Below are 25986 nucleotides of genomic sequence, written 5' to 3' on the forward strand. Positions count from 1 at the left end.
CGACATCATGTTTAACTGAAAGCTGCAGCAGTGTGGCTGTATTTTAGGGCGGAGACTGTTTGCGTGTGTCTATTCTTGTTGTTCCACATGTGTCAAACTGTGAGTCCTCTGAAGAACAGACGCCATCTTTTCAGGGGCTGAAGTTTCCATGGGAGAGCGCTGTGTCAGGGAGGGAGGTGTGTCCAGAGGACATTTGTGGACAACAAGAGATTCACATAAATGGAGACGTCGCCCTGGCCTTCCAACACTATCTCTACCTCACTGAGGTACAGTCTAACTCCGTCATATTGTCTCAGCCTGTGTGAAGGTGTTAACTGAGCTCTCTTGCAGGATCTGTCCATGTTCACAGAGGGCTGGGGCAGTGAGGTGATGTATGGTGTGGCTGATTACTGGTTTCAAGGGTTACTTGGACGATGGAAACCCAAAAATTTGAAAGTCTGTTTTGAAGGATTTTGGCCCTTGGACGAATGCAGTTGAGGAACCCTGCAACCTGGTTCTCCTCATGGGGGGGCCTCGCCACTGGGATGTATGCCCGGTCTGCCCACGGGGGCCTTTGCCCTGGAGGCCTCCTGGGCGGCTCTGCATTAAGTGTGGAGTCTGCCCTTGTCCATCAGCGTCGGGGTGGTCTCTGTGGCTGAGTCAGAGGTAAATATGCACTAACTGTCTGAGCCTTGTCCGCCTCGGTTTCATGCCGTCCCAATCACAAGAGATGTGATGTTAATTCACTGATGAGATATTATTTTGTTATCACCAATTGCTATGGACCTCTGACCTTGCATAAAAAAACACACCTTTTTACTCTTTGAGTAGTAAGTTTGAGAACCCCTGATGTAAAACCGGCTCCTTTCTTCGTTTTACATCATGTCTAAAGTGCTCATTTATTAGGCTAAGAAGAAACATTTTTTGCTAAATTAAAATTTGGCTATTGTATTTTTCAGGTCTGCAAACATTTCTTGCTATTTCTTTTAGTTATTCTGAATTATAACACCATACCATATGCCAACTATGTTGCACTGTAATTAAAATATATTAAAATAAAATCCTTACATCCTATGCAAAGCGTATTATTCCCTTTTGTGTCTATCTCTTGTGGTTTTGTTCCAAGTAGTAAACAATACAGTTGAAAAGTGTTCACCTTACCTTGGTGGGCTGGAGCACCTCAGCCTTTCCATGTTATTGATGGCTTCAAATATCCTGCAGCTTCGTTTCCTGGAGGGAAGCAGCAGCAGTCCTGCAGTCTGCAGGAGAGGATGGGACAAAGGACAGAAAGAGGTCAACACAGTTACCATAAAAACAGTTCATGCCTCTTTAATCGACTTACTGTGCTTATACTTTTGTATTTCCTAAAATATACGTATACATGTTTTGTGTCATCATTCAAGAAAGCACGGCATAAAGCCACGGTCAAACATGCACGTGCTTGACTACTGTGGGTGGAGCGGAGCACTTTGTCCTGTTTGATTTAAATCTGAACAGGGCTCGAGCTCCGCCCTGAACGTCGGTTGGGTTTGTTCGATTTGTGGTCCCATGCCGACGGTAACCGCACTCCTTGCCATTACACTCTATTGTTCCTAACGGCGGGACCCGCCTTTGAGGAAATACATCGAACAGCTCGGCCACGTCACTAAGCTTCGCGTCAGGATTGGCTGATGCGTTTTTTGAAAAAGTTAAACAGTTTTAGCGGGGAGGATTGTAGTCACCGTCCAAGATCATACAGGTTGCGAAGAGTTTGCCTGAGAGCTGTCAGAGAAAGTGGAAACACCTTCATCTTAGCATTGTTTACGTCAATATGCGATTGATTTAGCATTAAATATCAGCGGAGCGGAGAGCATCGGATTCCCTGTTCAGAAACCCGGATATAAAAGGTAAGTTAACGCAAACAATGGTTTTGGCGTCAAGGACAATATTAAAGTTAGCTTGCTAACATCGTTTTAGGACAATATTGTGAGAGCAGTTATAAGTGAAAACGATCTCGACATTTTAGTTAAATGAACATATCTTGTCTCTGAGAAAACACAGTCTTGGCTGGCGTTTAACATTAAAGTTGTTGGGCTATTTGGTGCACAATGGTCGTCGGTCGCATTTCAGCTAAGCTAACGTGTTACCTGGGATACGTTAGCTAACGTTAAAAACGCATGTGTTTATGGAGGTAAGGGTAATGTTGATATAATCTGTTTTGGGTGTATAACAATGTGTCAGTGCTGCTGTAACATAAAAGAAACACTGACGGTATGTTTTTGTCCGTCGTATTGTTAAATAGCAACTGTACTGGCAGGAGCAACCCATCCACGAAAACACAAAGACATTGCGCATGCTCTGATTCCACGAAACAAGACGGAGCTACACAGCTGCGATACTTTGCAAAGTCAATATGGGAAAGCTTTTAAGCAGCATTTTATCCACCATTGAAACGACATTTTGAACGTTTACTAAGGTTGTTTGTCGGAGTGATGTTAATTGAAAGGATAGTTAACCCTGTTTTAAATTTCTCTTTGGAGTTTAATAAAGTATCTATCTATCTATCTATCTATCTATCTATCTATCTATCTATCTATCTATCTATCTATCTATCTATCTATCTACCTTTTAGTACATGGGGCAAGTGACTAAACAGACAACTGTGGTGTTTCATTTAAATATTTAAAGAGTAGCTTTAATACACTACATATAGTTTTCATCTGTAATGTATCAATAGTAAACTTTATGCCTTGGTGTCAGTTCAGGTTAGATAAAAATAATTAAGGACAAGATTTTTCCTGGTTGCTCTTCCAGGAGTTAAACACAAGTGGGTTTAAACAGTCATATTAAAAGGAAAATAAAGACTGCATCAAAGCAGACATTTAAACATAAACAACCAGTCTGGTCTTTATGGTCTGTATGGTGATGCTTCAGTTAATTTGTTTGTCATGTACCATCTCAGGTCTGTTCCAGTAGATCCAGATTTGACTGTGCGATCTTGTCCCCTCAGGCTGTCAACATGAATTCTATACTATCACCTGTACAATCGCTCGTGCAGATGTTCAATGGCAAAGTACAAGAATTCATCGGTGACATTGATAATGTCCACATGGTTTGGCTTGAAGAGATCCAACAAGAAGCCAACCGCATGTTCTCAAAGTAAGCTTTTGTAACTTCATAAACACAGAAAAATATTTAACATTTTAAAACTTCCAGCTCTCTTGTCCCTTTCACAAGTTTCCATCTTCAGAAATATGTTGTTTTTCTCTAGTATTTAAGGTTTTTACTAATGACGCTGTTTATTTTTATTTCAGAGATTTCAATGCTGAGCCAGAATTAATGCCAAAAACGCCATCACAGAAAAAGAGCACTCGCAGGAAGCGTGTGTCTTTGGGCCGTCAGGAGGAAGGTCAAGCGAGGCGAAGGTGTTGCCTTCATTACAGTTTTAGTAAAGACTAAGTCTTCACATTTCTTCACACCTGAAAAACAACACGCTGTGTCTTTTTGTAACCCTGAAGTATATTGTCCTTTCCTGTCCAGATTTTCAAAGGGAAAGCGCAGCAAACTTCATGACTCCTCTGTCAAATCGCTGAACTTCATTGCTGAAGAGGAGACCGTTCCAGAGGCCTCCACCTCTGAAGCCAACGCCACCACACAGCCTAAACGCACCACCCGCAAAAACAAACAGACAAAGTCTGAGGCAGTAGAGGACGAGAGCCAGTTACCTCATGGCAGCTGTGAAACTCAGGAGGTGGAGAACAAGAAGCCAGAGCAGGCAGAGGAGGAAGAGATGGACATAAGCAACAAGGCGAAACATGCAGAAGTCGAGCTGGACCACTTATGTAGCACTACCCAGTGTGCACCTGAAATACCATCACCTGAGGTTGTTGTCAGCATCTCTTCAGCAGACCGCTTGTCCGCAGAGCGTGCTTCTCCTGGCCGTACAGCTGCTAAGATTGCCATAGCTGGTGCAGCTCAGAAGTCACGACGGAGCTCTGTACGGTGCTCCCTCAAGCTCCGTCACTCGCTGGCTGGTCTGCGGCACAGTATGACTCAGGAGTCTGTTCGCCGTGCGTCACGGCGTTCCATGCTGAAGAGGAAGGTGGCTCACATGGCCAGCTCCACATGTAGCAGCAACACTGATGGTGAGAAATAAGCATCGTTTGGTTTTATAGTTAAATGAAACACTTTGATTCTCATTTTTCTGTGTGTCTCATGTGGCTGTTATTTTGTTTGTTTGTTTGTTCTCCCTGGTTGTAGAGGACTGTCCAGAGGAAGAGGATAGAGAGGCGTGAGTATTGACTGGAAATCCAGAATGTTTGGATCCAAAATTTATTGCTATTTGTAATAGAGATTTGTCTACGTGACTTAACCTTCGCCCCACGTGATAAGACACAAATTGAGTGTTTATTTATTTGATAGCGTTTCTGACCCCTATTAATTTATTCACTGCTGCAGCATGTTAGAAGCTGTGACTGCTGAGGAAGAGGATAATGCTTCAGGTGAAGAATCCAAGGAAACTCCGGAGGTATGACTATATGTCTTTGTCTACTAAAATTGTCCAAACAGAATCTGAATTTATCCTTTGATTATTGATCAGCTGATGTTTTTGTTTTACATTATTTGTACCAAACAAACGTAGACCGACGTTAACCAACAGCTTCATCCGTCTGTTGGACGCATTACTCGATCTGTGGCTGCAAACTCCCCCACACTGGCACCCCCGTCACTGTATATCAGTAAGCAGACAATAAGCACTCCCAGCAAGAGAACAGGTATGTGAGCTCTCCAATTCATTTAGTTCTTGTTAAGCTTAGATTTTATATAGTAGTATATTAGTACTTGTTGAATATAACTTTTTTTGTTACCAAAATGCAACCTTTATGCACAAATACACGCTTATGTCTGTGTTATAGTTGGCACTGAGAAGCAACGGACTTCCAAGTCAGGTCCAAGGTGAGTGTGCGTGTACTTCTACTTGGTTCATCATGAGGGTCAGAACAATTTCTTAACCAGCTGAGTGAGGATATTTTTGGAAAATGAAGACATGTTGGCCAGTCCTCACAACTTTGAAGGACTGTTTTAAGGGTTCGGTTAGTATTAGGTGAGAGTTTACTGCACTTCATAATGTCTGCAATAACATTTAAGGACGTATTAACTTGTTGAGAATGTTAAAGAAATTCTGTCTTGTGTGTCTTTCAAAATGTTATTTTCTTCTCTCTAGGTCACGCCCAAGTACCAAACGCAAAGCACCAGATACTGCAGAGGAAAGTCCTACAAAGAGGTTCTCTCCTCCCAAGAAGAGTCAAAGTGTAAGATGCAGAAATCTTGCAGAGTTAAGAAATGGAAAATATGGAGAGAAATGGATAAAAGACAATGAATGGATTTCTTAACCAGCTGCTTTTCCTTTGTTCTGAATACATAGGCAGTCAAACCCAACATGAGATCCTTCCTCCACACTGTGCAGAAGAATCAGTTGCTAATGATGACTCCAAATAGCCTCGGCCATGCTGGTGTTATCAAGTCCTTCATTAAACACACCACTCCTATGAAGGTTGATCCTAAGGTAAGTTGTACACTTTCTCAGTGCAAAGAAACAACGTTGTCATGCTGTGAAATGTTCGCAGTGTGGAACCCGACTGTGGAAAAGGAGAGCAAAGCTGTAGCACCAGCAGGCTGAGGTGGACGAAACACAGTACAGCACATTATAGGATGGATCAGATTTTGATGTGCTTTATATTAGCTGATACAAACCATTAAAATGTGGTCCAGCTCAAGACATTACTTAAGTAAACTAAGTAAACTCCACTGGCCCAAAAGAGAAGTGGTATTGCAGTGAATTGCATTTGTATCAGCGTAACTCTTCATGTGAATTATTATATGATTGTAATTCTATATAATACTTTGAGATTGAAGAGTGCATTTTAAAAAGTTTTGTGGCTCACATTTTTGTTGAGCTATTGAATGATGTGGTCCTCTTATTTGGCTCTTTTTTCTCTCCCCAGTTGAGCACTGGTTTAGTGGTAAGTGTAATATAGTTGAAAGCACTGTATGCTGCCTTTGCTGGTGTCTAATATCCTATCATGCATCTTGATTAAATGTCTCCTTATTTACCACATACTTTAGACAAGCCCCTTTCACACTTCCACATTTAAACTTAAATGTTCAGGAGTTTGTTTTTGTCAGAACTGAAATTAGTCTCCTTGACAGTTTGATGTCTGAAGATTGTGAAAGATTTCTGGTACGTTTTGGCCCTATTGGGAACAGGGGGGGGGGGGGGGGGGGGGGTGACATTTCTGAATAATTCACTTAAAAAGTTAAATGTTGTGTAGAATAGACTCTATGATGAGCATACGTACATGTAAATAACCAAAACCACATATTGATGACTGCGCCCTGACATTTTGCAGGATCCACTGGTGAAAGGGGCAACTGTATTGTGACAATACCCCAAACTGCACTTGTTAGTTGATTGTCTGTCATCCCAAGGGTCACTAATCCTCATCCTTTACAATCTTTTAATCTAACAATCCTTCAAACCACCTAAAATGGCTTTGGTGACCTCACTGTTTGTTGCCTTTGACACATACTTTGATCACAAGTAGAAACTGAAGTGAAAATCCATCTTAACCAGCTAGAGCTGTGCGATATGACCAAAATCTCATATCTGGATATAAGTCATTTCATATCCAGATAGGCTACATATCACGGCATAGCACATGTGTAGTAAGCCTCTCTGGTCAGTGTCAGACTTTTCATACCCAAGCCACATCTGTGCGACAGCAATAGACCCTCGTTGAGGTACGGGCTCCTCGTTTTGTCTTGGCTGGTTGGGGTTGGAGTCCTGTAACTGTTCTGAATTACCACTCTCCGTCATATTTGTTGGTGTATATGTTCTGTGCAGAAGAACACAAAACTTAAGCTAATGGTATACATGTGCGCTAATCATTTGACTTCGGACTGCTTAGTGGGTGAATAAAACTGAACTGGATTCAAACCAGAATCTCAAGGATGGATCGATAATGACTTGAAACTTAAAGCCTGCAAGTTTGGCCCCTTTTATGTTGCGTTACTATTTATTTTCCTGGGTAGCCTGTTGAATTTGGTGTTAGCACATTCCATGGCTAATAGCATCTATTGTAGACCCACACACTGGAGCAGTGTTGCTGTATTTAATATTGAGGGACAGGCAAGAGAAACTGTGAGCGTTGCTGGATGATGTAGATGGTTTAAAGAGACGCAAGATCTATTTTATTACTGTTCCTTTTGAGGTGTGGCCTCAAAATCTGGCTGCAAGTTTGTATTATTGTAACAGTAACTTTTTTGACTTCCAGTGATGTCTGTCTCTCCACTCAGTCTGTTGAAATTGTCCACACAGTAGTTTGGAGACTGATAAATTATGTCTGATCAAAGGACAAGACAAAGTCTGTCAGGATGGATTTTACTTCATCTGTTTACTCCAAGGATATGGTGGTTGGTTTCCACGTGAATGCGCTCCTCCTGCTACTTCAGTTGTTTTTGCATTTGCCACCTATTGCAGTGTGATAGAATTAGCTGATTTCTGACAACGTTTCCTCTTTTCTCAGACAAAAGAGCGTCAAAAACTGGAAGCACTCAAAAAGAAGCAGGAGCTCGAGGAGGAAAGAATGAAGAAAATGGAGGAGGAGAGGAAAAGGAAACAGGACGAGCTTAAAAGGTTAACACTCAGCCTTTTAACGCACTCGGATTGGACAGTGCAATGATGTGTTCTTTCTTTTTTAACTTGTAAAATTTGTTTTGTAGGAAGAGAGACGAGAGGCTAAGAAGAGTGTTTGAGGCCAAAGTAAAAGAGGAGCAGAGGGAGGAAGAAAAGAAAAAGAAGATTGAGCAAAAAATGGCTCAGATTGATGAGAAAAATGATAAGGTATGCAACAAATGTGATGGCTCTGAGTCTGTATGTTCATCTGGAAACAGATTTCAACCCTTGTGTCTAATCTTTGATATTGTGTCTCTTCGTGCAGCGTCTGGCAGAGGAGAAGGCCAAGAAGAAGGTGGCTGCTAAACGTCAAGAGGAGCTGGAGCTGAAGAAGAAGCTGGAAGAAGAGGCTAAAAGGAAGAAGATCCAGCAAGCAGTAAGACGATGCTCTTTTATTTATTTACTTAGTCATTTCTGGTCCTGCTTGGTGGAATATTTGTCAAAATTGGGTAAAAATGACCTTTGATTATTCCGTTGAAAAATGACAGGTTTGAACCATTCAAATATTCTTTGTTTCAATATATTTACTTACACATTACTACAACATAAACATGTTTTTGAAAAGATCTACATACCTACACATTACAAAATAAACAAATAAAATATTTTCCTATACCATGTTGAATTATCGCTCAGCTTGACCTACCTGTCATTTTTTAAATTAATAAAAGTGAGTAGAGTTTCTTTTGGTGCCGGTCCACAAGTCCTGGAAGATTTAAATGTCCTGGACAAATGTGAGAAATTCCAGTCATATATGATCTGTTTATGGACCCTGTTTTCCCATGTTTTTGTATGTAAGTGAATAATGCAGACGATTTTCGCAGTTGATCCAGTTTTGTGCTGCAGCAGTCAGCCGCGAAAAGGGCTGCAATGTGATCCCTGTGTGCTTTCGTGCTCTGTCAATATACATCCACTGACAGGTTCAGATTGTTATTCTAAGTGTCTGGCGACATTATGGAAAGGATCCGTACAGAGATAGATCTGTTAAAGATTGAGATCCTTTTGTTTAAACAGAAGCCGCTATTTCCATGTACACAAACAGTCAGTTTTATTATCATAAAATAAACTTGATTTAAACTCGACAGAAACAAAATTCAACACGTTTCACCGTTCCAACAAAACTAATTCTGGTTTGATCAAAACAGACCCTTAATTCACCGAATCGGGAGAGGAGCGAGAGAGAAGGCAGATATCAGAGAAGCTGCAGGGGAAACAGCATGTAGAGGCAATTTTTTTCATATCTAACTCTGGAATTCTTTTCACTTCATTGTGACTGGAGAGATTTAAATATGGCAGACAGATTTTCTTATTTAGAGGGGAAAAAAACAGTTGTCGGATCACGGAAACTCTGGTTCATGTGGCAGGAGTTTTTTATTTTATTTTATTTTATTTTTAACTTTCTTTACCATTGTGTATTACCATAGGGCTTTTCTTATTGTGTGTGTTTTTTTTTGTTCTTTATTTAAAACTTAAACAGGAGGAGAAGCGGCAGCAAGAGTTGCTGGCTCAGAAGAAGGCCGAGGAGGAGGAACAGCAAGCTCGTAAGCTGGCCGAAGCTCGCAGAGCGCTGGAGCTGAAGAGGGAGCAAGAGCGTGAGAGGGAGAGAGAGCTGGAGAGAGAACGACTCGCTGCTGAAAGGTCAGTCAGGACTACTTTATAAACTAAGTGGCCAAATTATCTTTTTCAACAGAGTGAGTGTATTTCAACATAGTGTATTGCAGCTGTTGCAAATGCAAACGTGCATTTGTGACAACAGTAGTAATAAGGTTTATTTACTCCAGAATTTGTTGTACTGACTTAAAGTCTGTATTTCAGAGAGCGAGTGGAAAAGGAAAAAGCTCTGGCTCTGCAGCGAGAGCTGGAGAGAGCAGCAAGAGAGAAGGAGAGGAGAGAGCTGGAGGAGAGGAGAAAGGCACTCGAGGAAAAAAGAAAACTGGTAAGAAGCCAACACCTGGAACCAAAATGAAACAACAAATTTATATATTAGGTCAGGCATGTCCAAACTATTCCATCAAGGGCCGTGTGCCTGCAGGTTTTTGTTCCAACCAGTCAAGGGGTCACCTAATTATCAACTGAAGACTGAGATCAGCTGATTAAATGAGTCCAGCCTGGTGTGCTCCTCCTTGGTTGGAATGAAAACCTGCAGCCACACGGCCCTATATGGAATATTTTAGACAATTTTTTTTTTTTTTTACTGTCAGCCAAAGGGCAACAGAGAAACCATTGGTAATAGAGGGTATATGGGAAAGAGCTTAAAAAAAGCTAACTGTTAAAAAAAAGTCTTTATTCAGGGTATCTGCAGATCATGAATGTCTTGAAGTATTGCGTTCTATTTCCTCAACAAAGGCCTTAAAATGTATTAAAAAATTCTTCGATTTTTGTTTTTTTAAAACTGTGTTACCATGTCCAAGTTTGTATTGTTTCCATGAAACAACTCTGTGGATAAGCAGGACACTCATTGAAGTTAGTTTATGCAGATTTCAGCAGCTCTGGGTTTGTTACTTTGGCCACTCAGCCGTCTGATTGTTCATGTGTTTTTTCTCCCACTAGGAGGAGCAGCAGAGATTAGCTGCTGAAGAGAAAGCTGCACAAGAGAGAGAAGCTGCTGCTAAGCAGAGGGAAGCTGCTGCTAAACAGGCTGCTGCTAAACAGGTAAACCAGCAGGGGGCAATTATACTTCAGGTGTAGGTTCACCTGCACTGCTGAATATATGTAAAAGTTGACTTCAAGGTTCAAGGTCAAATCTGCGTTTGAAAGAGAGGTCCACCTGAAGTAAGAAAACAAAAGTCTCCATGTAGCCACGTGAACGGTTTAGGATTAGTTTATTTAGCTTTTTTGTTCACAGGCTTTGCCTTTGAAAACTTTCAAATCGTCCCTACAAAAATGCTATTGAGGTTTTCTGTGGATAGTCCACATTTGGGTGAACAGACTCCTAGAGTGAGTAATACTGTAGCAGCTGACTTTTTAGGACCTAATATACCTCTACTCCCTCCTCCTCCTCAAGGTCACTGCTGCCCTGAATGAGACAGTGGATATCGAGGTAAGAATCTTCACACAGACTCTCTGAAAATCAGTTGAAACCTTTTTTAATTTAGCAGTTGGATAAATGTTTTATGCTCTTGACCTGTGCATGTAAGGCAGGTAAATGGTTAACGTTTGGCTTTCATAAATTATCACTGGATAATGTGACTAATTATTCAGTGACCGTGTTAATTCACATCAATCATTGACCTGAGCGTTTAGGTCTCTGTCTGGGTTTTGTGTCTTCTGTTTTGTTAAAGGTGCCTTGTGAAGTTTTCTTATAAAAAAAGTTATTTTTAAATTCAGTGTTACTCACCAAAACATATTGTGTATATCCATCAGGTCCAACAAACGTGTCATGTGCATTTTCCTTTCTCATAAAAGTTTTTTTTTCTTTTTTTTTTTTTAATGCATTTCAAATGAAACGTTGTTTACATCCATGTTTGCTAGCTTGCAGGCTTCTTTGCTGTCTTGGCATGTTTCTGCCACCTGTTGCACAGTAATGCATGTACGCATGCATGAAATAAACAAAACAGGGACCTACTCATTGAAAACTCAAAGGGAACCTTTAAGCTGTAATAGACATATTTACCACCTTTCTTCTTAACCTTTGCAGAAGTCTGTAATGAGCACACCTGTAGGAAAAGGTGGTGGCCTCAATGTGACCATTGATATTGAGGTAAGTTTAAATAATGCATTTTTGACATACAGATTAAATCAATTTCTATCCTAAAACATGATAAAAATATATATATTTCTCATCAGAGTAAAGCCTCATTACGTGTAATTTATCTTTTTCATCAGAAGTCACCACAATCCTACGCCATCACTCCAAAGGGCGGCAACAAACCTTTGATGTCCAAAAGTGCAGAAGATTATGGGATGGACCAGAACAGTGACGACTCTACTGATGATGAGTCTGCCCCGAGGAAACCTATTCCATCCTGGGCTGAAGGTAGGCGTGATTTAGTATAATATAATGCTGTAGTGTTGTTTATGAATAATATTTCGTAAATAGTGTTGCAAGATGCACATGGTCAAACTTTTGTTTATTTGCCCCGATTTAAGCGCAATGGTTAGCGTGCCCAGCTACATAGACGTAACATATCATTAACCAATAACATTAGTTTGTTGGTTTACAGGTTACATTGTAAAGAAGCCCTATTTCCAACTGGCACGTCCGTTATGTAGCATAATACTTCCTTGAATATTTCCACACTTTTTGGAAACTGGTCCTCGTTACTGTCAGTTTTGAGGTTAACATTAGTTGACATGACCTGCTGTGTCGGCAACATTTCGGCATTAAAAGTGAAAGACACACTTCTATAATTGAATCAAGAGTGTGACTCAACAAGGTTATTTTAAAATAAAAAACATGCTGATCTTACACTTTTCCTTGGCTCATTTATAACACTACGTCTCAGTAGCTGTAGGCTACAAAAATACAAAAAGCACTTCTTTATTTCCACATCCTCTGGATGGATTATCAGCTGGTGAGGATGCTGACATTTTGTTGGGAAAATGTACTGTTAGCCTCAGTCTTTTAGTATGATATCATGTGTGTTGCCATGAAGTACATACGTCCTTTGACAATATTTTTGTTTTAAAATGAATAAGCTAGAAACATTAACGGTCAGTTGGAAACATAGCACATAAAGTTTAATTAGCTAGCTGATGAAACCTGCCAACCATTGTCATTTCAAACTGCAAAACTGATGATTGTTGGCTTGAAACAAGAAGCTGCTTTGTTTACCTTTGTCTGAAATCAAGAACCTGTTGTTTTCTGAAAATTACTAAGAATTTCAAGTGTTCAATCTGCCACCGTTATCATTATAAACTCCATTATGTGCTGTGTGGAAATAGAAAGCTTGACAGGCATTGCGACAGTAACCCAAGGGGGGGCGAGTGGCTTAGCGATTAGTCGATCGTGACTTTTTCATCCTGTACACATAACTGTGAATGTGACCTACTTAGAGTACATATCTCAGTATGATTTCAGTCTCACGTTGTCGTCTTGAATGAAAACACTGTATTTCAATTTTTCTCCCTTCCAGGTCACAACCTGCAGCAGATAATTATGAAGCAGTACTTCAGCCCTCCTGATTTAGACTCTTTCTTCGGAACAATTGAACCACCCAGACTGGAAAACATGTTTTACAAGAGCAAGCCTCGCTACTTTAAACGCACCAGCTCTGCTGTGTGGCACTCACCTCCAGTTGGATCCAAATGTCTGTGAAACTGATGCACATGTACATTACTGTATAAAGTTAAAATTTTGTTTTAAACTCTGTTTCCAATAACATAACAAGGCTTAAGGTTTAAGGCATCAACATTTTAGGAAATTTGATATTAGTTTGTAAGATATCATGGATATAAATGATACATAGGTGATGAAATTGATGTTTTCATGCTTGTACTTGAACATGGATGTGTTTTGTAACACAGCTGGGATGTGAATGTTTCAATGATTTTGTGAAATCATCCAGCAGGGCTAGGATCCTCCTTTTAGCTCTGGCAGGTGAGTGGCATTCATTTGGCAGTTTCTCTTGGCCTGCTGACAAATGGGGGGCCAAATTTCTGTGCATGGTTTGATGTCAGGACGGTCCAGCATCCGTAAATCTGTTACTTTTTTTTTTCGTTCTTTCTTTGCAATTGTCTCCATCACAGAGGGTATGATGTTCGGCTAAATAAAAAGGCACAAAAATACATAGATGTACTCTTATCGTCATTTATAACAATACTGACAAACAAATCCTCATTTTATTCTTTAAGGGAATATGCAAAGCTGTAGACTACTGAAGAAGTATGAAATGAAAATATTGATTTCAGGAGCATAATTCAATAGTATAAAATATTTAATGAAAACACAACTTACAGTTGTGAATATCGTGGCCTTAGTGGTGCATTGACTTATGCAAGGATGACATGAAGTACCTGCCCACACACACACACACATGTTGAGTTATTAATATAATTTCTAATATCTATTTTAATCCATAACTCCAGTACCTTAAATTTCCTCAAATTCCTGTGTTTCCATTTGAAAAATATAGTCCTACCAGTCGCAGCAGCGTGACATCATGCAAACAGACATTTTAACTTCACATGAAAACAAGTGGAGCCAATAACAATAATGGTTCAGTTCCATTTAGCTCTACCAGCAAGTCATGACAGTGAGGCAGCATGCACAACACACAGTCCCTGGAACCGTAACACCTCAGTGCAGTGAGATCATTTCTAATACTATTACCACTATCTGTGCTTTATTTCCTGTTTAGCATGTCGTAGTGTTTTAAAATGATCACGTCCCCCAGAAGACCACGGCAAAATGCCTTAATATTTTGCCCTCAAAATAAATGGTCTTTTGCTTAAAGGCATAGATGTGATGCGCACTAATGGTAAATTTCGTCTCTAATGAGCTGTCTAATTGTCACTGTAATAGAGGACAAAAGAACAAGGCGACTGTACCTGTCGGAAGGTTAATTTTGTAACCACCCCTTTAACCGCTGATTTAAATATCAGAGGGAGTGAGCTCTTCACATTACCGTGCAGACTGCGCATTTAACGTCTGTCAGTCAGCTAACTTCAGACGTTGGAAATTTAACGTCGTAAACATTGGATTGATACACAACTAGTAAAGACATCGAGAACTAAGGTACGTTCAAAGAACTTTACGTAACAACCTGGCGTCTTCTGCGCAGCCTCCTTGCTAGTTAGCAGTTGTTAGCCATTATCACCTGCCGTGAAGAAGTGTGAGATGACCTGACTGAAAATCTGTTTGCTAATGGTGCCTAGCAACGTTAGCTCTTTGGTAACGTAACTTGTTGTTACCTAGTTGGTAGTTGGTTAGCGACCCTGTGCATTAAAATAACCTTTTTGGCTAAGTCAGTAATATCACCAATCTGTGCTACTTTCCCTGTCAATTTTAGGATTTGCCACCATGTTTCTAAGTTGTAGTATCATTTATCAGACCACATTGACGCCTACGTTTAATTTCATATGCAGGTTTGCGAACGGCAGCTAAAAATCTGCCTGTCTTAATCACAGATATCGCTTTGAGAAATGTATTGTAACCCAGCTACGCTGTGTCATTAGCCATGCCTTTTTAAAACATGCATTAGTAACTATAACTGCACAGCAAAGACAATAGTTAGGAGTGTGTATTTAGCTTGGTTACCGGTGGCTTTGATGAATAGCGTCTCACTTAAAAACACACGTTATATCAGATTTTCAGACGTTTATTGTGGGATGAAGGTCAATTTGGATCAATATGAATGCAGTTACGCACTTAAAGGGTCCATACTCCCAAATCAGGGCTCTCCACAGACCTGGGAGTGACAGTGTTAGTTTATTAGAAAGCACAGGGGAGTTTCTGCATGTAAACTAAATAACGAAAAGTAAATTATTTTGAAATCCAATTCACCTCCACTGTATCGGGGTCAAGGCAGAAAACTGAAGGACAGAAGTAAAGAGATTAAACCCAAAATGAACTGCTCAGATGGATACAACAAGAAAAAAAAAAAACAGGTCTCCTTTTGTGATTCATATGACTTGGTCTTTTGAGAGGTGAATGACAGTTATTTGTTGATTTATTGACGTTCATGTTTGCATGTAGAGCTTTTAGGACAAAGGCTCCTTTGGAAGTCTGCACATTCAGCTTAGCAGGAGTTGCAGTGACTGAAGTTGACATTTAATGAGAAGGATAATGTGTCAGGTGATGTTTGCAGGGATGGTGGAGGGGTGAATGTATCATCAGCCAGTGGCTGTGTCTTGATGTTGGTGGGCAGGCTAATGATAATGGGGGTTCATGATGTGACACAAAGTGATCATCTGAATTCAAGTACTCATTTAGGTCCATTGTTAGCAATTGTAAGATCTTTTCTTGTTATAGTGTAGAATGTGCCTATTTGATAATATACTGCCTTACATGTGACCTACAGAACAGTGTCATGGAAATTTGTTCACTCATTTTTCTTCAATGCTATGATTTATACAGAAATGAGTTCGCAAATCCGACAAAACTTCCACCAGGACTGCGAGGCTGCCATTAACAGACAGATAAACCTGGAGCTCTATGCCTCTTATGTATATCTCTCCATGGTAAGAAAGTGCTTCAAGCCAGAAATCCAATGTAATACGCATCTTTTGTGCCCAGTGCTCATAGCTCAGTGCTGTTTGTGTCTTTAAGCTAAGAGACAAACGTTTTTCTCTTCTTTATATTTGCTGGTTTTCAGGCGTACTATTTTGATAGGGATGATAAATCCCTACCAAATTTTGCAAAGTTCTTTAAAGCACAGTCCAAAGAGGAGCACGAGCATGCAGAGAAGCTGATGAGCCTGCAGAACAAGCGGGGAGGCAGAATTTTCCTGCAGGACATCAAGGTATGTGCTGACACTTTTTATTCTCAATAGTGTAGTAATCTCTTTAGATTCACACAGTAAATCTTTTTCCATAAATGCCTCTTGGTGATGCTTTTTAAGTTTGTCAGTGATTCATCTGTTATTTTTTTTAATAATCAGTAGAACATCAGTGTTGATTTGTCCTAAGTTATTTATATATCTCCCAGAAACCTGATAGAGATGAGTGGGGGAGCAGCCTGGAGGCTTTGGAGTGTTCCTTGCAGCTGGAGAAAAGTGTAAACCAATCTCTGCTGGACCTGCAAAAGATGGCGGCTGACCACAATGATCCTCACGTAAGTAGCAGACTAAGGACCAATGTACACAGCATCAGCTACTGGACATGATCTGTTACATTCCAGCCTCTCCATAATGCTTGACGTCATTAGCTTCTAACTTGAATTTCATTTTAAATTATGCATTTTGACTCAGACTACACATCCTCAAAAGTAGTTTTTAGTGTTGGTGAGTAAGAGACAGATTAGGAAAACATGGGAGGGAGGAAAATGGTCCAATTTAGCCGTCAAATTCACAATATACTGTAGTTGCTCTCTTTTTTTTTTTTAATACTGTTGTCAGGCAGCTGAACGAAAAAGAAACTTGATCTCATCTCAAATACTATGTTGAGCAGCAGGCCCCCCCTTTTGTAGAAGCAACAAAAGGCTGTCATATTCAAGCACAAAAAACACGATATCTAAATGAGCTGTAAGCATGTATTTATGCTTGTCAAACATGAGAAATGTTGGAAAAACAAATCTAAATTATATTGTAAACACTGCTAATGAGAAACGGACGCTCCGTTTTTGAAATGTTTCCATTACCTTGTACTGTAAGAGAACATACAATTCCTGCTATTGGGGGAATCAGACGGTCTAATAACACACTGTCCTTTTTATCCACAGATGTGTGACTTCATAGAAACACATTATCTGGATGAGCAGGTTAAATCTATCAAACAGCTTGCTGACTGGATATCCAACTTGCGCCGCATGGGAGCCCCTCAGAATGGCATGGCTGAGTACCTCTTTGACAAACACACCATGGCTGATGAGTGCAATTAAACTATGCTGTGACACTGATGATCATCCCAGTCACTGCTGCATGCCAGCTTGCTTCTGTCCCAGACATATACTGCATGTAACACAGCTTTATTTATGTTTGTTAGCTGTCAATCAACTGCAAAATTTGCAAAAAGCATAGATAGCTCTCTAAACTGGACTACTGCAGACGTCACTTCACATTACATTACAGATTACAGTCGATCTGAGAGATGTTTTGTAGAAATAAAGACTGAGCGAACCTTTAATTTGTGCCATTTCACACTTTCTGATATTTTTACTGATCATTTTAGTGTGTTATGTCCGTCCTGGTCCAATCACAACCTAAAAAGTATTGTTTGATACCAAACAGCCAAGAGGCAGCATGGAAAGACAGCGTATAGAGCCATAATATTTTCACATTATGATGATCTGCGAGGTGAAATTACGGCTTTTGTCAATGGTGTTTGGTGGCTTTGAGGTGAGCAATATAACCGCGGTTTCTGTTTAAACAGAAAGTATCTTACTCGGCCTACTCCTGTCCTCAGTGTTGTCAGGCAACAGCAATCTGAGCCTGTCAGTGGCAAAAACAAGCACTTTTAGTGGACATACTTCGCTAGGTGCAATTAAAGTCTGTTGTGCGGCTCCTGGCTGAGGCGATCAACTTGACCAATTCTAAAACTTTTTGTACCTAATTAGTTATTTAGTCACCAAAATAACATGTATGTATGTTCACAAACATATTAATGCTACACCATCACAGCTCATCTCTATACACTGTAGCCTGTTTACATTTTTCCATCACTCAGCACTACATGACATGTTTCATTGCTCTGATTGGTTGTACGTCTATCCAGTCGCGTCCAGAGGCATTTTGGTCCATGCCCGATGAGATTTTGCAGACTCATTTGCATTATTGGTTATATTGAAGCTGGACTTTGATATTGGAATGTTTTAAATGATTTTATAGTAGTACACAAAATGACATGGAAGTAGAAAATTCAGTCTCGTAATATTTTTATGTGTTAATTCTTTTGTAAGTGGATTTGCAGAATAATTTGCATTTTTTTTACTTGATTCCTTTTGTTGTGAGAGTGAATGTACTGCAATCATATCTTTCACACATGATCCACATTTGTCTCCTGATTTAGCATCCCTCGTTTTTCTGTCCAGGCTTAAATTTAATGATATCTCCATTCTGATGTCCTCGTATTGTGTTTGCACCCTACATTGTTCCTGCAGAGATTGTGTTATTAAGGATATTAAAGCAATGAGAGTCCTCAGACCAATGAGGGTGAACATCATTTTAGTATCTTCAACCCTGTGTTGACTTTTAGTTTCATCTTTTGTTAGAGAAGCATCTTGGAATTAATTTGTACACACATGAATCACCTGATTAATAACAATCTAATACATTTAATTAATATTTCATTATAATTTAAAAACTTTCTACGAATCGTGTTTGTCAGTTTCAGTAATTTAACTGGTGTTAGTGAAGTTGGTGAATCTTATCTAACTTACTGTGGTTTAAATTATGTCCCACTTAACCCTCCATTTGTTTCCTTTTAGTTTAGTTCAGCTTTAAGTGGCATCCCTCATGCATTTGTGGGTTAACTGCTGTTAAATAAATAATTTAAGGTTCTCTGATCACACTGATAAGCAAGTGAAAGTGTTTCCTCAGCTGTCTCTTCAGGTTATAAATTGCATTCCTCTGCAGTTGCTTTATATAATATGGCTGGAATATTTGTATTTGTGAATTGAAGCTCAAATGTACATAGAGTTTCCTTGAATAATAAAATAGTAATAAATTATTTCAACTTTTTTTTTATTTAAACATCTGAAACAAAATGACAAAAGAAACATCACACATGATACTTAATATTTATTAAAGAGTATGTGATGGGAACAAAGCTCAGAAGACTAGTTTGTTTTAGAATAGACTTATTTTGGCTTGTCGCTGAGTTTTGTAGGAAACTGGAGAGTGTTTCATACTTGTCCTTCACATGTTGATGGTTAAATCTCATAAGGTGCTTTTGCGTCACAAGTAGGTTAATTGTTCTATAAGATCTTATGAGGAAGTAGAGATTAACTCAGTGTTTGCAAGAAATACTTTCCATTTGTGTGTCAGGCTTCAGATGATTGTAATTCACTTCAGATGGAACACAGACCAGTGCCTGTTTGTGTGAAACATTTTGAATGCCACGTGTGATACAAAACAGTCCGTCACACCTTCTTTTCTCAGTCCTGCTCCCTCCCTCCTGTCGCCTTGTTCACCCCACCGTCCACCAGAACGCCCAGCAGGTCCCCCTCAGCCAATGAGATCCCTGAATCATTGGGTGAGTTTTGCTGATTTGTTTCTTGCTGTGATGACACTGAAGTGGAGACTGTGTTCATATTATTGCTCAGCCCGCCGTTGGTGCCCCCGTTGCTTGTCCTCATGTTAGCGCTGAAGTTCCCATGGTTACTAAAATTACTGTGACTTGTACCGTTGCACAGACTTCCTGTTGTGCCAGCGCTGTTGGTGCTTGTTGCATTAATGCTGCTAGAGCTGCTGTTGGGATTACTGGGATTTGCTGCCGCTGTGCGAGAGGGAGGAGTGAACGAGAACACCCTTTCTCCTCCGCTTCCTGCTGCCCGAGCACTTGGGGGTCCAGGCTGACTCTCTGCTGAGGGGAGGGTGTCCAGGGTTAGACGGGGGGGAGGAGGGCGGCGAGAAAGCAGGCCGTGTCCTGGTCTGAGTTTAGATATTGGGCAGAGTTCAGGTGGAGGGTCGGGGAAGGAGAAGGTTGGGGCATTCGGGATGTCACCATCCTCACTCAGCCAAGGGAAAGCAGAGGATGGCGGTGGGGGGACATGGTTGGGGGTGTCAGGAGGCAGCAACTGCGAGCCCACCATTGGAGGAGCGAGGGAGCTGCAGCTGCGGTCCCACTCGTTCTGAGTTCGCCGGGCAGGTCGAGGGCGGGCCACCGCAGGGGGCACACAGTGGATTGGTGTTTGTGGGCAGCTGTAGAAACCCGGTCTCTCATACAGGGGCATAGTGGAGAAGGCGTAGTCTGGATCTCGGTCTTGGCTCAAAGGCTGGCGGACTAGACTTGGAGTTGATGGCGTCTCTGGGTGCAGGTACAGAGGGAAGCGGCTTAGTGGAGCTCCAGGGCGGCGGCGCAGCAGAGATACCCGGGAGGAGCGATGAAAGTTGGGGGACTGGACACCGAGAAGACGACCCAGCCCCCCAATCAGCGGGGTGGAGTAGTTGGCTTCCTCATGTTCTTTGATTTGCTCCAGATTGGACTGAAACTCCATCTCCTCTTTAGGAACACTAGATCAAACAGAGTTAAGTGATGGTTAGCTGGAGTATTTAGGCACAAACGACAAAGTTCTGCACACTGTTACGCTCAAAATAAATCGTTTATTTCTCTCTTAGAGACAGGCAACATTTCGATCTGAAGGATCTTCCTTAGGCAAACGTCAAAGAGAAAACAGTCATTTCTTGTCAAGGCAGTAATCAACTAAAATACCACAAGACGGTGATCACAATATTCCAAAATATCCAGAAAAAAAGTTTTAAAATACAGTATTAATATGACAGCACCTGAAAACACATGGTGGGCATTATGTGAAAAAGTAATAAGAAGACGACAAGTGTTGTGAACAGGCTACGAAAATGGCCTATAGACAAAGGTTTGTGGAAGAGAGGGAGAAAGAAGAGTAGACACACACATAAACACATATCAATGATAGACCTGCCTGTCTCAACAAGTTTCATCAGGAGGAAGGACATCTGTATCACAAGTAAAAACAAACTTCATTTTTGCTTGTTTAGCCTCATGCTGCTTCTGTGTTCAGCAATGGGAGTTTTTATGAGTATTTCCAATATAAGCAAGGCCACATGACCATTTGATGACCTAAATAACGGTTTTGGTGTTGCCTGTAATGACATATTTTGCTTTGAGCTGTTTACCAGAATGTGTTTGTGACTAAAAAAATGGCACTGAAAGGTGACGTTACATTGTGTGCACCGAGCACACCTATAACATTACCAGTGTTTTCTAACAATGTTTTTTCTTTGACGCATGCCTGAGGAAGATCGTACAGATTGAAATGTTGCCTGCCTCTAAAAGAGAAATAAACTATTTATTTGAAGCCTAACAGTGTGCAGACCTTTCTCCTTTGTGTCTGCAGTAATGTTTTTATCTCGCACCTGAATATCTTTGCCTGGATGTGCACACTTGGTCCCTCTCCTGTAGGTGGAGTATTTAAGAATTGTCCTACACAAATTAAAACTTTACTGCACCTGATATCCAGGGCTGAGCCCATGAAGGAGGGTTTGCGGTGTTCAGCACTGGCAGCAGTGTAGGGAGGCTGAGGTTCAGACTCATTCCAGTACATGTCCCTCTCAACCACCGGCAGGCTGTCGTACATCTCATCCACAGACAACAGGGACACCTGGGAGACGACAGAAACCACAGCAAGTAGAACAATTTGGCCTCTGTCCATGGCTGAAGAAAAAAACTGCAAATAGTTTGCTTTCAGTCCAAACCTGTAAATTGCGATCAACAAGCCAGTTGGTTTCAAAGTCATCATCGTCTTCACCAAAAGGATTTATGAGCTGTTCAGCCACCTGAGACCATGAACAGAAAAGACAGCTCAGAAAGGGACAAAGCATGTCATGTCAACAGCAGCATCAGCGTGACTAAAATGAATCATCGTTCATCACCTTCAGCCAACCGACATAGAAGAAAAACTGCAGCAGGGTGAAAACAGGCAGGTAGAAGTCCACATCATGACCAGGGTACCCCTGAGCTGGATCCAAGAACTGACGACCAATCAGACAAGCCAGGAAGAAGCTGTAGACCGCCACTGTCACCACCTGGTTAGAAGACACCAGTCAAGTCTGGATATGTTTAAAATTACCTCTGAGAGGAAAGTCTCAAAAAAAGTGTTTGCATTGGGTTTTTTTTTTCATGTTTTACTAAATCAAATGACTAACTTCAATCAAACTGAGAGAATCGTTTCAGGTACAGGATTATTCTAAATCACGTTCTTTATAGACTATAAGTAGTCTAATATTGGCTCAGCATCACTCAGCGTTTCCTAGATGTAATCAGTGCACATTTATTGTTAAATGCAAACTATTAGGTGCATTTCTTGTACCATCAAGGCAGTTACACACAGCATATCAACAGAACCTGAGTATAGACAAGAGGCAGGCTGATCCAGTCATAACCGTACAGCTTCATGCACTTTGCCCGTAAACTATTCAACTCCTGAACAGAGAAGAAAAAAAGCAGGACAGGAAAGCCATTTAAAAACAGTATTTCAGAGCTAAAACTGCCACAAAGTGAAGATGTTCAGGCTTGTTTGGCCTGCAGACAGATGACACATGGAAGACCTACAGTGAGAATGGCTGTGAGCGCCACGTCGTTATTGATGCGACCCTCGGTCCGAGCCCTCAGAGCCAGGCTGACGAACCACATGCAGGGAACCCAGAACTTGTTGTGAGGAGAGGGCAAGTCCTCCAGGTGCCTCAGCTCCTCGGAGGTCATCAAACCTGAGAGGCACAAACACAGCATGGGAATGAAAGCAGTGATGTTTGAGTCTGAACCTGGTCCAAAACCACCACTTCACACAGTTTCTTCGGGACTATTAAAACGTGCAAACAGAGCCGGCAGCTTTGTGTTGTATGTGATAAGACTGGCAGCACCAACGACAGTGAGTTTTGGTGATTTCAGCGCCACATCGTACCTGCCTGCACCAGATGGCCCATGGTGGGAAACCTCTTGTAGACGGCAGTGCTGACGGAGCGGTAGATGAGCACGCCAGAGAGGTTGGCGTATCGCATCAGGGTTCGTCGGGTCAGCCTGGAGGCCTCGTCAGCTCCACGGACATGACCACCCACTAATGCTGCCAAGCGGTCCGGCCAGGGGACGTTCTCAAACTGGCCCCACCAACGGGACACGACCAAGGTGACATAGAACCCTGGTAAAAAAACGTAAAGAATTTACATACCGACCTTTTGTGATGGTTTCCAGCTCTTAGACTGAGATTTAGATTTATGCACATCTATTGCCCATGTTTGGATTGATGGAAATGATCAGCCTCAACTTACCCAGAACAAATGACACAGGGATGAGCTCCGCATAGCGGTCACAGTATATCGACAGCTTCTCAAACAGCCTCCTCTGCTCATCATTTAACACAAACCTGGTGCAGGAAACATCCTTTGAGTCCCTTACAGCTAAAACAAAGGTAGTGACAAGAACGTGCACCAAGATATGGCAGCACACTGCTCCCATCATGACAGAAAATACTTGCTCAACATTATAATATGGAAAGTTTCTTGTTTTGAGATTATCCTTTTCATGTAAAACAGGATTTTTTTTATTTCGGGTGATTACACCCCAATGAAGACATAACTATCAATATTATATTACATTTGTACCACATTCTGCCAGTAGACACCCCCCAAATCTTACACACAATTACAATTACAATCCCTAAACTATATACCCCCCAAAGGCCCCTAAAAACCCTCCAGTGGTCCTTTGTAAATATCAGAATTAGAGCTGATAAATCAGTGAAAACCTAATATCTGCCTTGAAACTGGCTCTCCAAAGATACTTCAGTATCGGCAAATATGTCAGTCGATAAGTAGCAGGAAATTCCAATAGAGAAAAGCCAGATAAAAAGTGTCTCTGTTGCAAAGTTTGTCCACCAGAGAAAATTAACAACTTTCTATTTCAGCTGTAGATCCTGCTTAGTATATACATCCGTGATAATTCCTCAGTAATTAATAACAAAGTTCACAGAGTTTTCTCAAGGAGAGTACCTATAAACGATACTGAAGAAGGAGTAGAGAAGAGTGAAGATGATGAGCTCTCTGTAGAGCAGTTTATAGATGCTGCCCTTCCATCGCAGAAGCAGGTTAAAGAAGGTCCCCAGACCTGCATCAGCAACCCTGCGAGAGTACGTTACTGTCATCGCTGCTGCTTGCTGGCCAACTTGCTGGTGGACTGTGGCGTGACATGAAGGAAACCAGTGTGATGTTCTCTGCGGTTTGTCCGAGTTCAGCGTCAGCGACCGGCCTGGATCTCATGAGGCCAATTTGGTCACATATCTGAAATGATGCAGTGAAACAACACAACAGGGTTGGTCTTTTCACATTCATTCTCTGTTGTATGGATTTCTACACCTGTACTGTGCTGGGGAACAAAGTAGAGTTTTCACAGTCCCATACTAAACAGATTTTCCATCCTCTATACACTTGAATAATCATTTAAAATAATAATTGTTCTCATTTTATTGATCTGAAACATGCCACTACACTCGAAGAGGTGTTTGCAGGGCTACAACAGGCAAAAACAATATAAGAGGGTCCCAAAACACAAGGCTGTGAAGTTGTGGTTACTTACCACACAATATGAAAGTGTCTGGCCATCGTTCTCGCTGTGGCTCGAGATGTGTGGCGGCAGCGTCTGTGGAGAATGTTGTAGAAAGGGAAGCAGGAAAGAAAAAGAGTGCAAGGGACTCCTACACCTCCGGTCACTTGATGTGTTAATCTGTTTCAGCAACAAAGCTGCATTGTGAGGCCGGGTCCGGTTAATCTGAAGCACCCACACTGTTAAAGGCATGAGCGCTGAGTTGTTTTGTTCAGATTTTGGAATTATGACTAATTTCAGCAGCCCGCCTCACCATTTTCTTCACAGCTCAACACATTTCTCTCTGCCTTTTTACCGAATCACAAACACACACCTCTGAGCACGTTCTCATTTCTTGATTTCAGTGAACTTCCAGAGGGAGAATCGATTATTTTCTGTTTGAAGCATCAGTCAGTGTTTGGTCAATGGAAAACTCTTGATCAGGTGAGGCTGTGCGTCGCCCCTCTGCTGGAAGAAATGTGCACAGCCGGGCTCTAACTGGCCCGGGAGGTGTTAGTGATTAACCCTTCCTGTCTAACCAGGAGACCAACAGCAGGGCGAAGTGCAGGCTGACTTCAACCTGCTGAACTCTCAATCTTGAGATTATCAAAGCACAGTTCCAGCACTTTTCACTGATTTTTGATGCACTGGCAACAACCAGAGATCAGTCTGAACACTTTTGTGAGTATATTCCTTATTGTTTTCTCTTTAAGTCATCCAGGTTGAGTGTAAGTCTAGCATGTGTGTGATACTGTTTGTTAACTAGGGCTGAAGTTATGTTTGCACTGGATATCTCAAAGAAACAAATTCCTTTAGCATGACAGCCAGCAAAGAAAAGAGCCCGACGTCCTCCAGCTCTGCAGTATTCAGAGAGGAAAGAGGTGTGTAAGTTATATCTTAAACACTGTAGAGGTCACAGCTCGTCCACTGACCACTGGAAGGCTCTGGGGGAACCTTCATGAGCTACTAAGTTGCTGTATGTAACTTTCTTTTGTGAATTGTAGGTGCTTGACACCCACAGGCACCAGGATCATTATATGCCACGAAAAGAATTTAACACACTGGATGTAACCTGAGTGGAGCTATCCAGTAGTTCCTGATGAGCCTCTGCACTGCCTGAGAGAGACATGGATGCTTTTGAGGGAATTCACAGCGTCCGGATTTCCTCTTCTCCGCCATCTTCAACAACATCCAGCCCCGGATATGAAGTCCTCAGAGCAGGGAGGTCTGGAATAGCAGTATATTCCTCGACAGTCTTTTTCGGCACACCTGATGTCCTGGGAGCCAGGCACGAGTCCAGCAGGGAAACTGAGGGGAAAGGCTGCATTGTTGGAAGGTAAGTGCGAAAACCTGAAGCACTGGGGAAAGAAAGATGAGTTTGATAACACCTGTGTGGAGTAATCGTGAGGATGTTTCCTGCAAAC

The 25986-nt window shown here is 41.4% G+C and overlaps 3 protein-coding genes across 4 annotated transcripts; 2 read left to right on the top strand and 1 right to left on the bottom strand.

The window, feature by feature from the left end:
- The first annotated feature begins 1686 nt into the window (after nt 1-1686).
- LOC121608549 (inner centromere protein-like) lies at nt 1687-13369 on the top strand. Of its 2 annotated transcripts, XM_041939861.1 has the most exons (21): nt 1687-1865; nt 2969-3117; nt 3273-3383; nt 3499-4103; nt 4219-4249; nt 4417-4486; nt 4601-4733; nt 4875-4914; nt 5183-5270; nt 5384-5524; nt 5964-5981; nt 7545-7654; nt 7741-7861; nt 7959-8069; nt 9171-9331; nt 9509-9629; nt 10244-10345; nt 10698-10733; nt 11331-11393; nt 11519-11669; nt 12769-13369. In XM_041939861.1, exons 2-21 carry the CDS (start codon nt 2978-2980, stop codon nt 12948-12950), a joined length of 2535 nt encoding a protein of 844 aa, XP_041795795.1. In that variant the 5' UTR covers nt 1687-1865; nt 2969-2977; the 3' UTR covers nt 12951-13369. The 2 variants fall into 2 exon arrangements, with proteins under 2 accessions (XP_041795795.1, XP_041795797.1); XM_041939863.1 differs by lacking the exon at nt 5964-5981.
- Nucleotides 13370-14224: 855 nt separating this feature from the next.
- On the top strand, nt 14225-18952 carry fth1b (ferritin, heavy polypeptide 1b). Its single transcript, XM_041939864.1, has 5 exons — nt 14225-14369; nt 15711-15814; nt 15949-16095; nt 16281-16406; nt 17013-18952. Exons 2-5 carry the CDS (start codon nt 15713-15715, stop codon nt 17169-17171), a joined length of 534 nt encoding a protein of 177 aa, XP_041795798.1. The 5' UTR covers nt 14225-14369; nt 15711-15712; the 3' UTR covers nt 17172-18952.
- Nucleotides 18953-19382: 430 nt separating this feature from the next.
- best1 (bestrophin 1) lies at nt 19383-24223 on the bottom strand. Its single transcript, XM_041939358.1, has 9 exons — nt 23974-24223; nt 23254-23348; nt 22890-23123; nt 22541-22695; nt 22334-22411; nt 21862-22014; nt 21685-21765; nt 21439-21590; nt 19383-20463 (listed from the first exon to the last, which is right to left on the bottom strand). Exons 1-9 carry the CDS (start codon nt 24123-24125, stop codon nt 19386-19388), a joined length of 2178 nt encoding a protein of 725 aa, XP_041795292.1. The 5' UTR covers nt 24126-24223; the 3' UTR covers nt 19383-19385.
- Nucleotides 24224-25986: the final 1763 nt, after the last annotated feature.

This window comes from Chelmon rostratus, chromosome 6 (genome assembly GCF_017976325.1).
Source record: "Chelmon rostratus isolate fCheRos1 chromosome 6, fCheRos1.pri, whole genome shotgun sequence".
Taxonomy (NCBI): domain Eukaryota; kingdom Metazoa; phylum Chordata; class Actinopteri; order Chaetodontiformes; family Chaetodontidae; genus Chelmon; species Chelmon rostratus.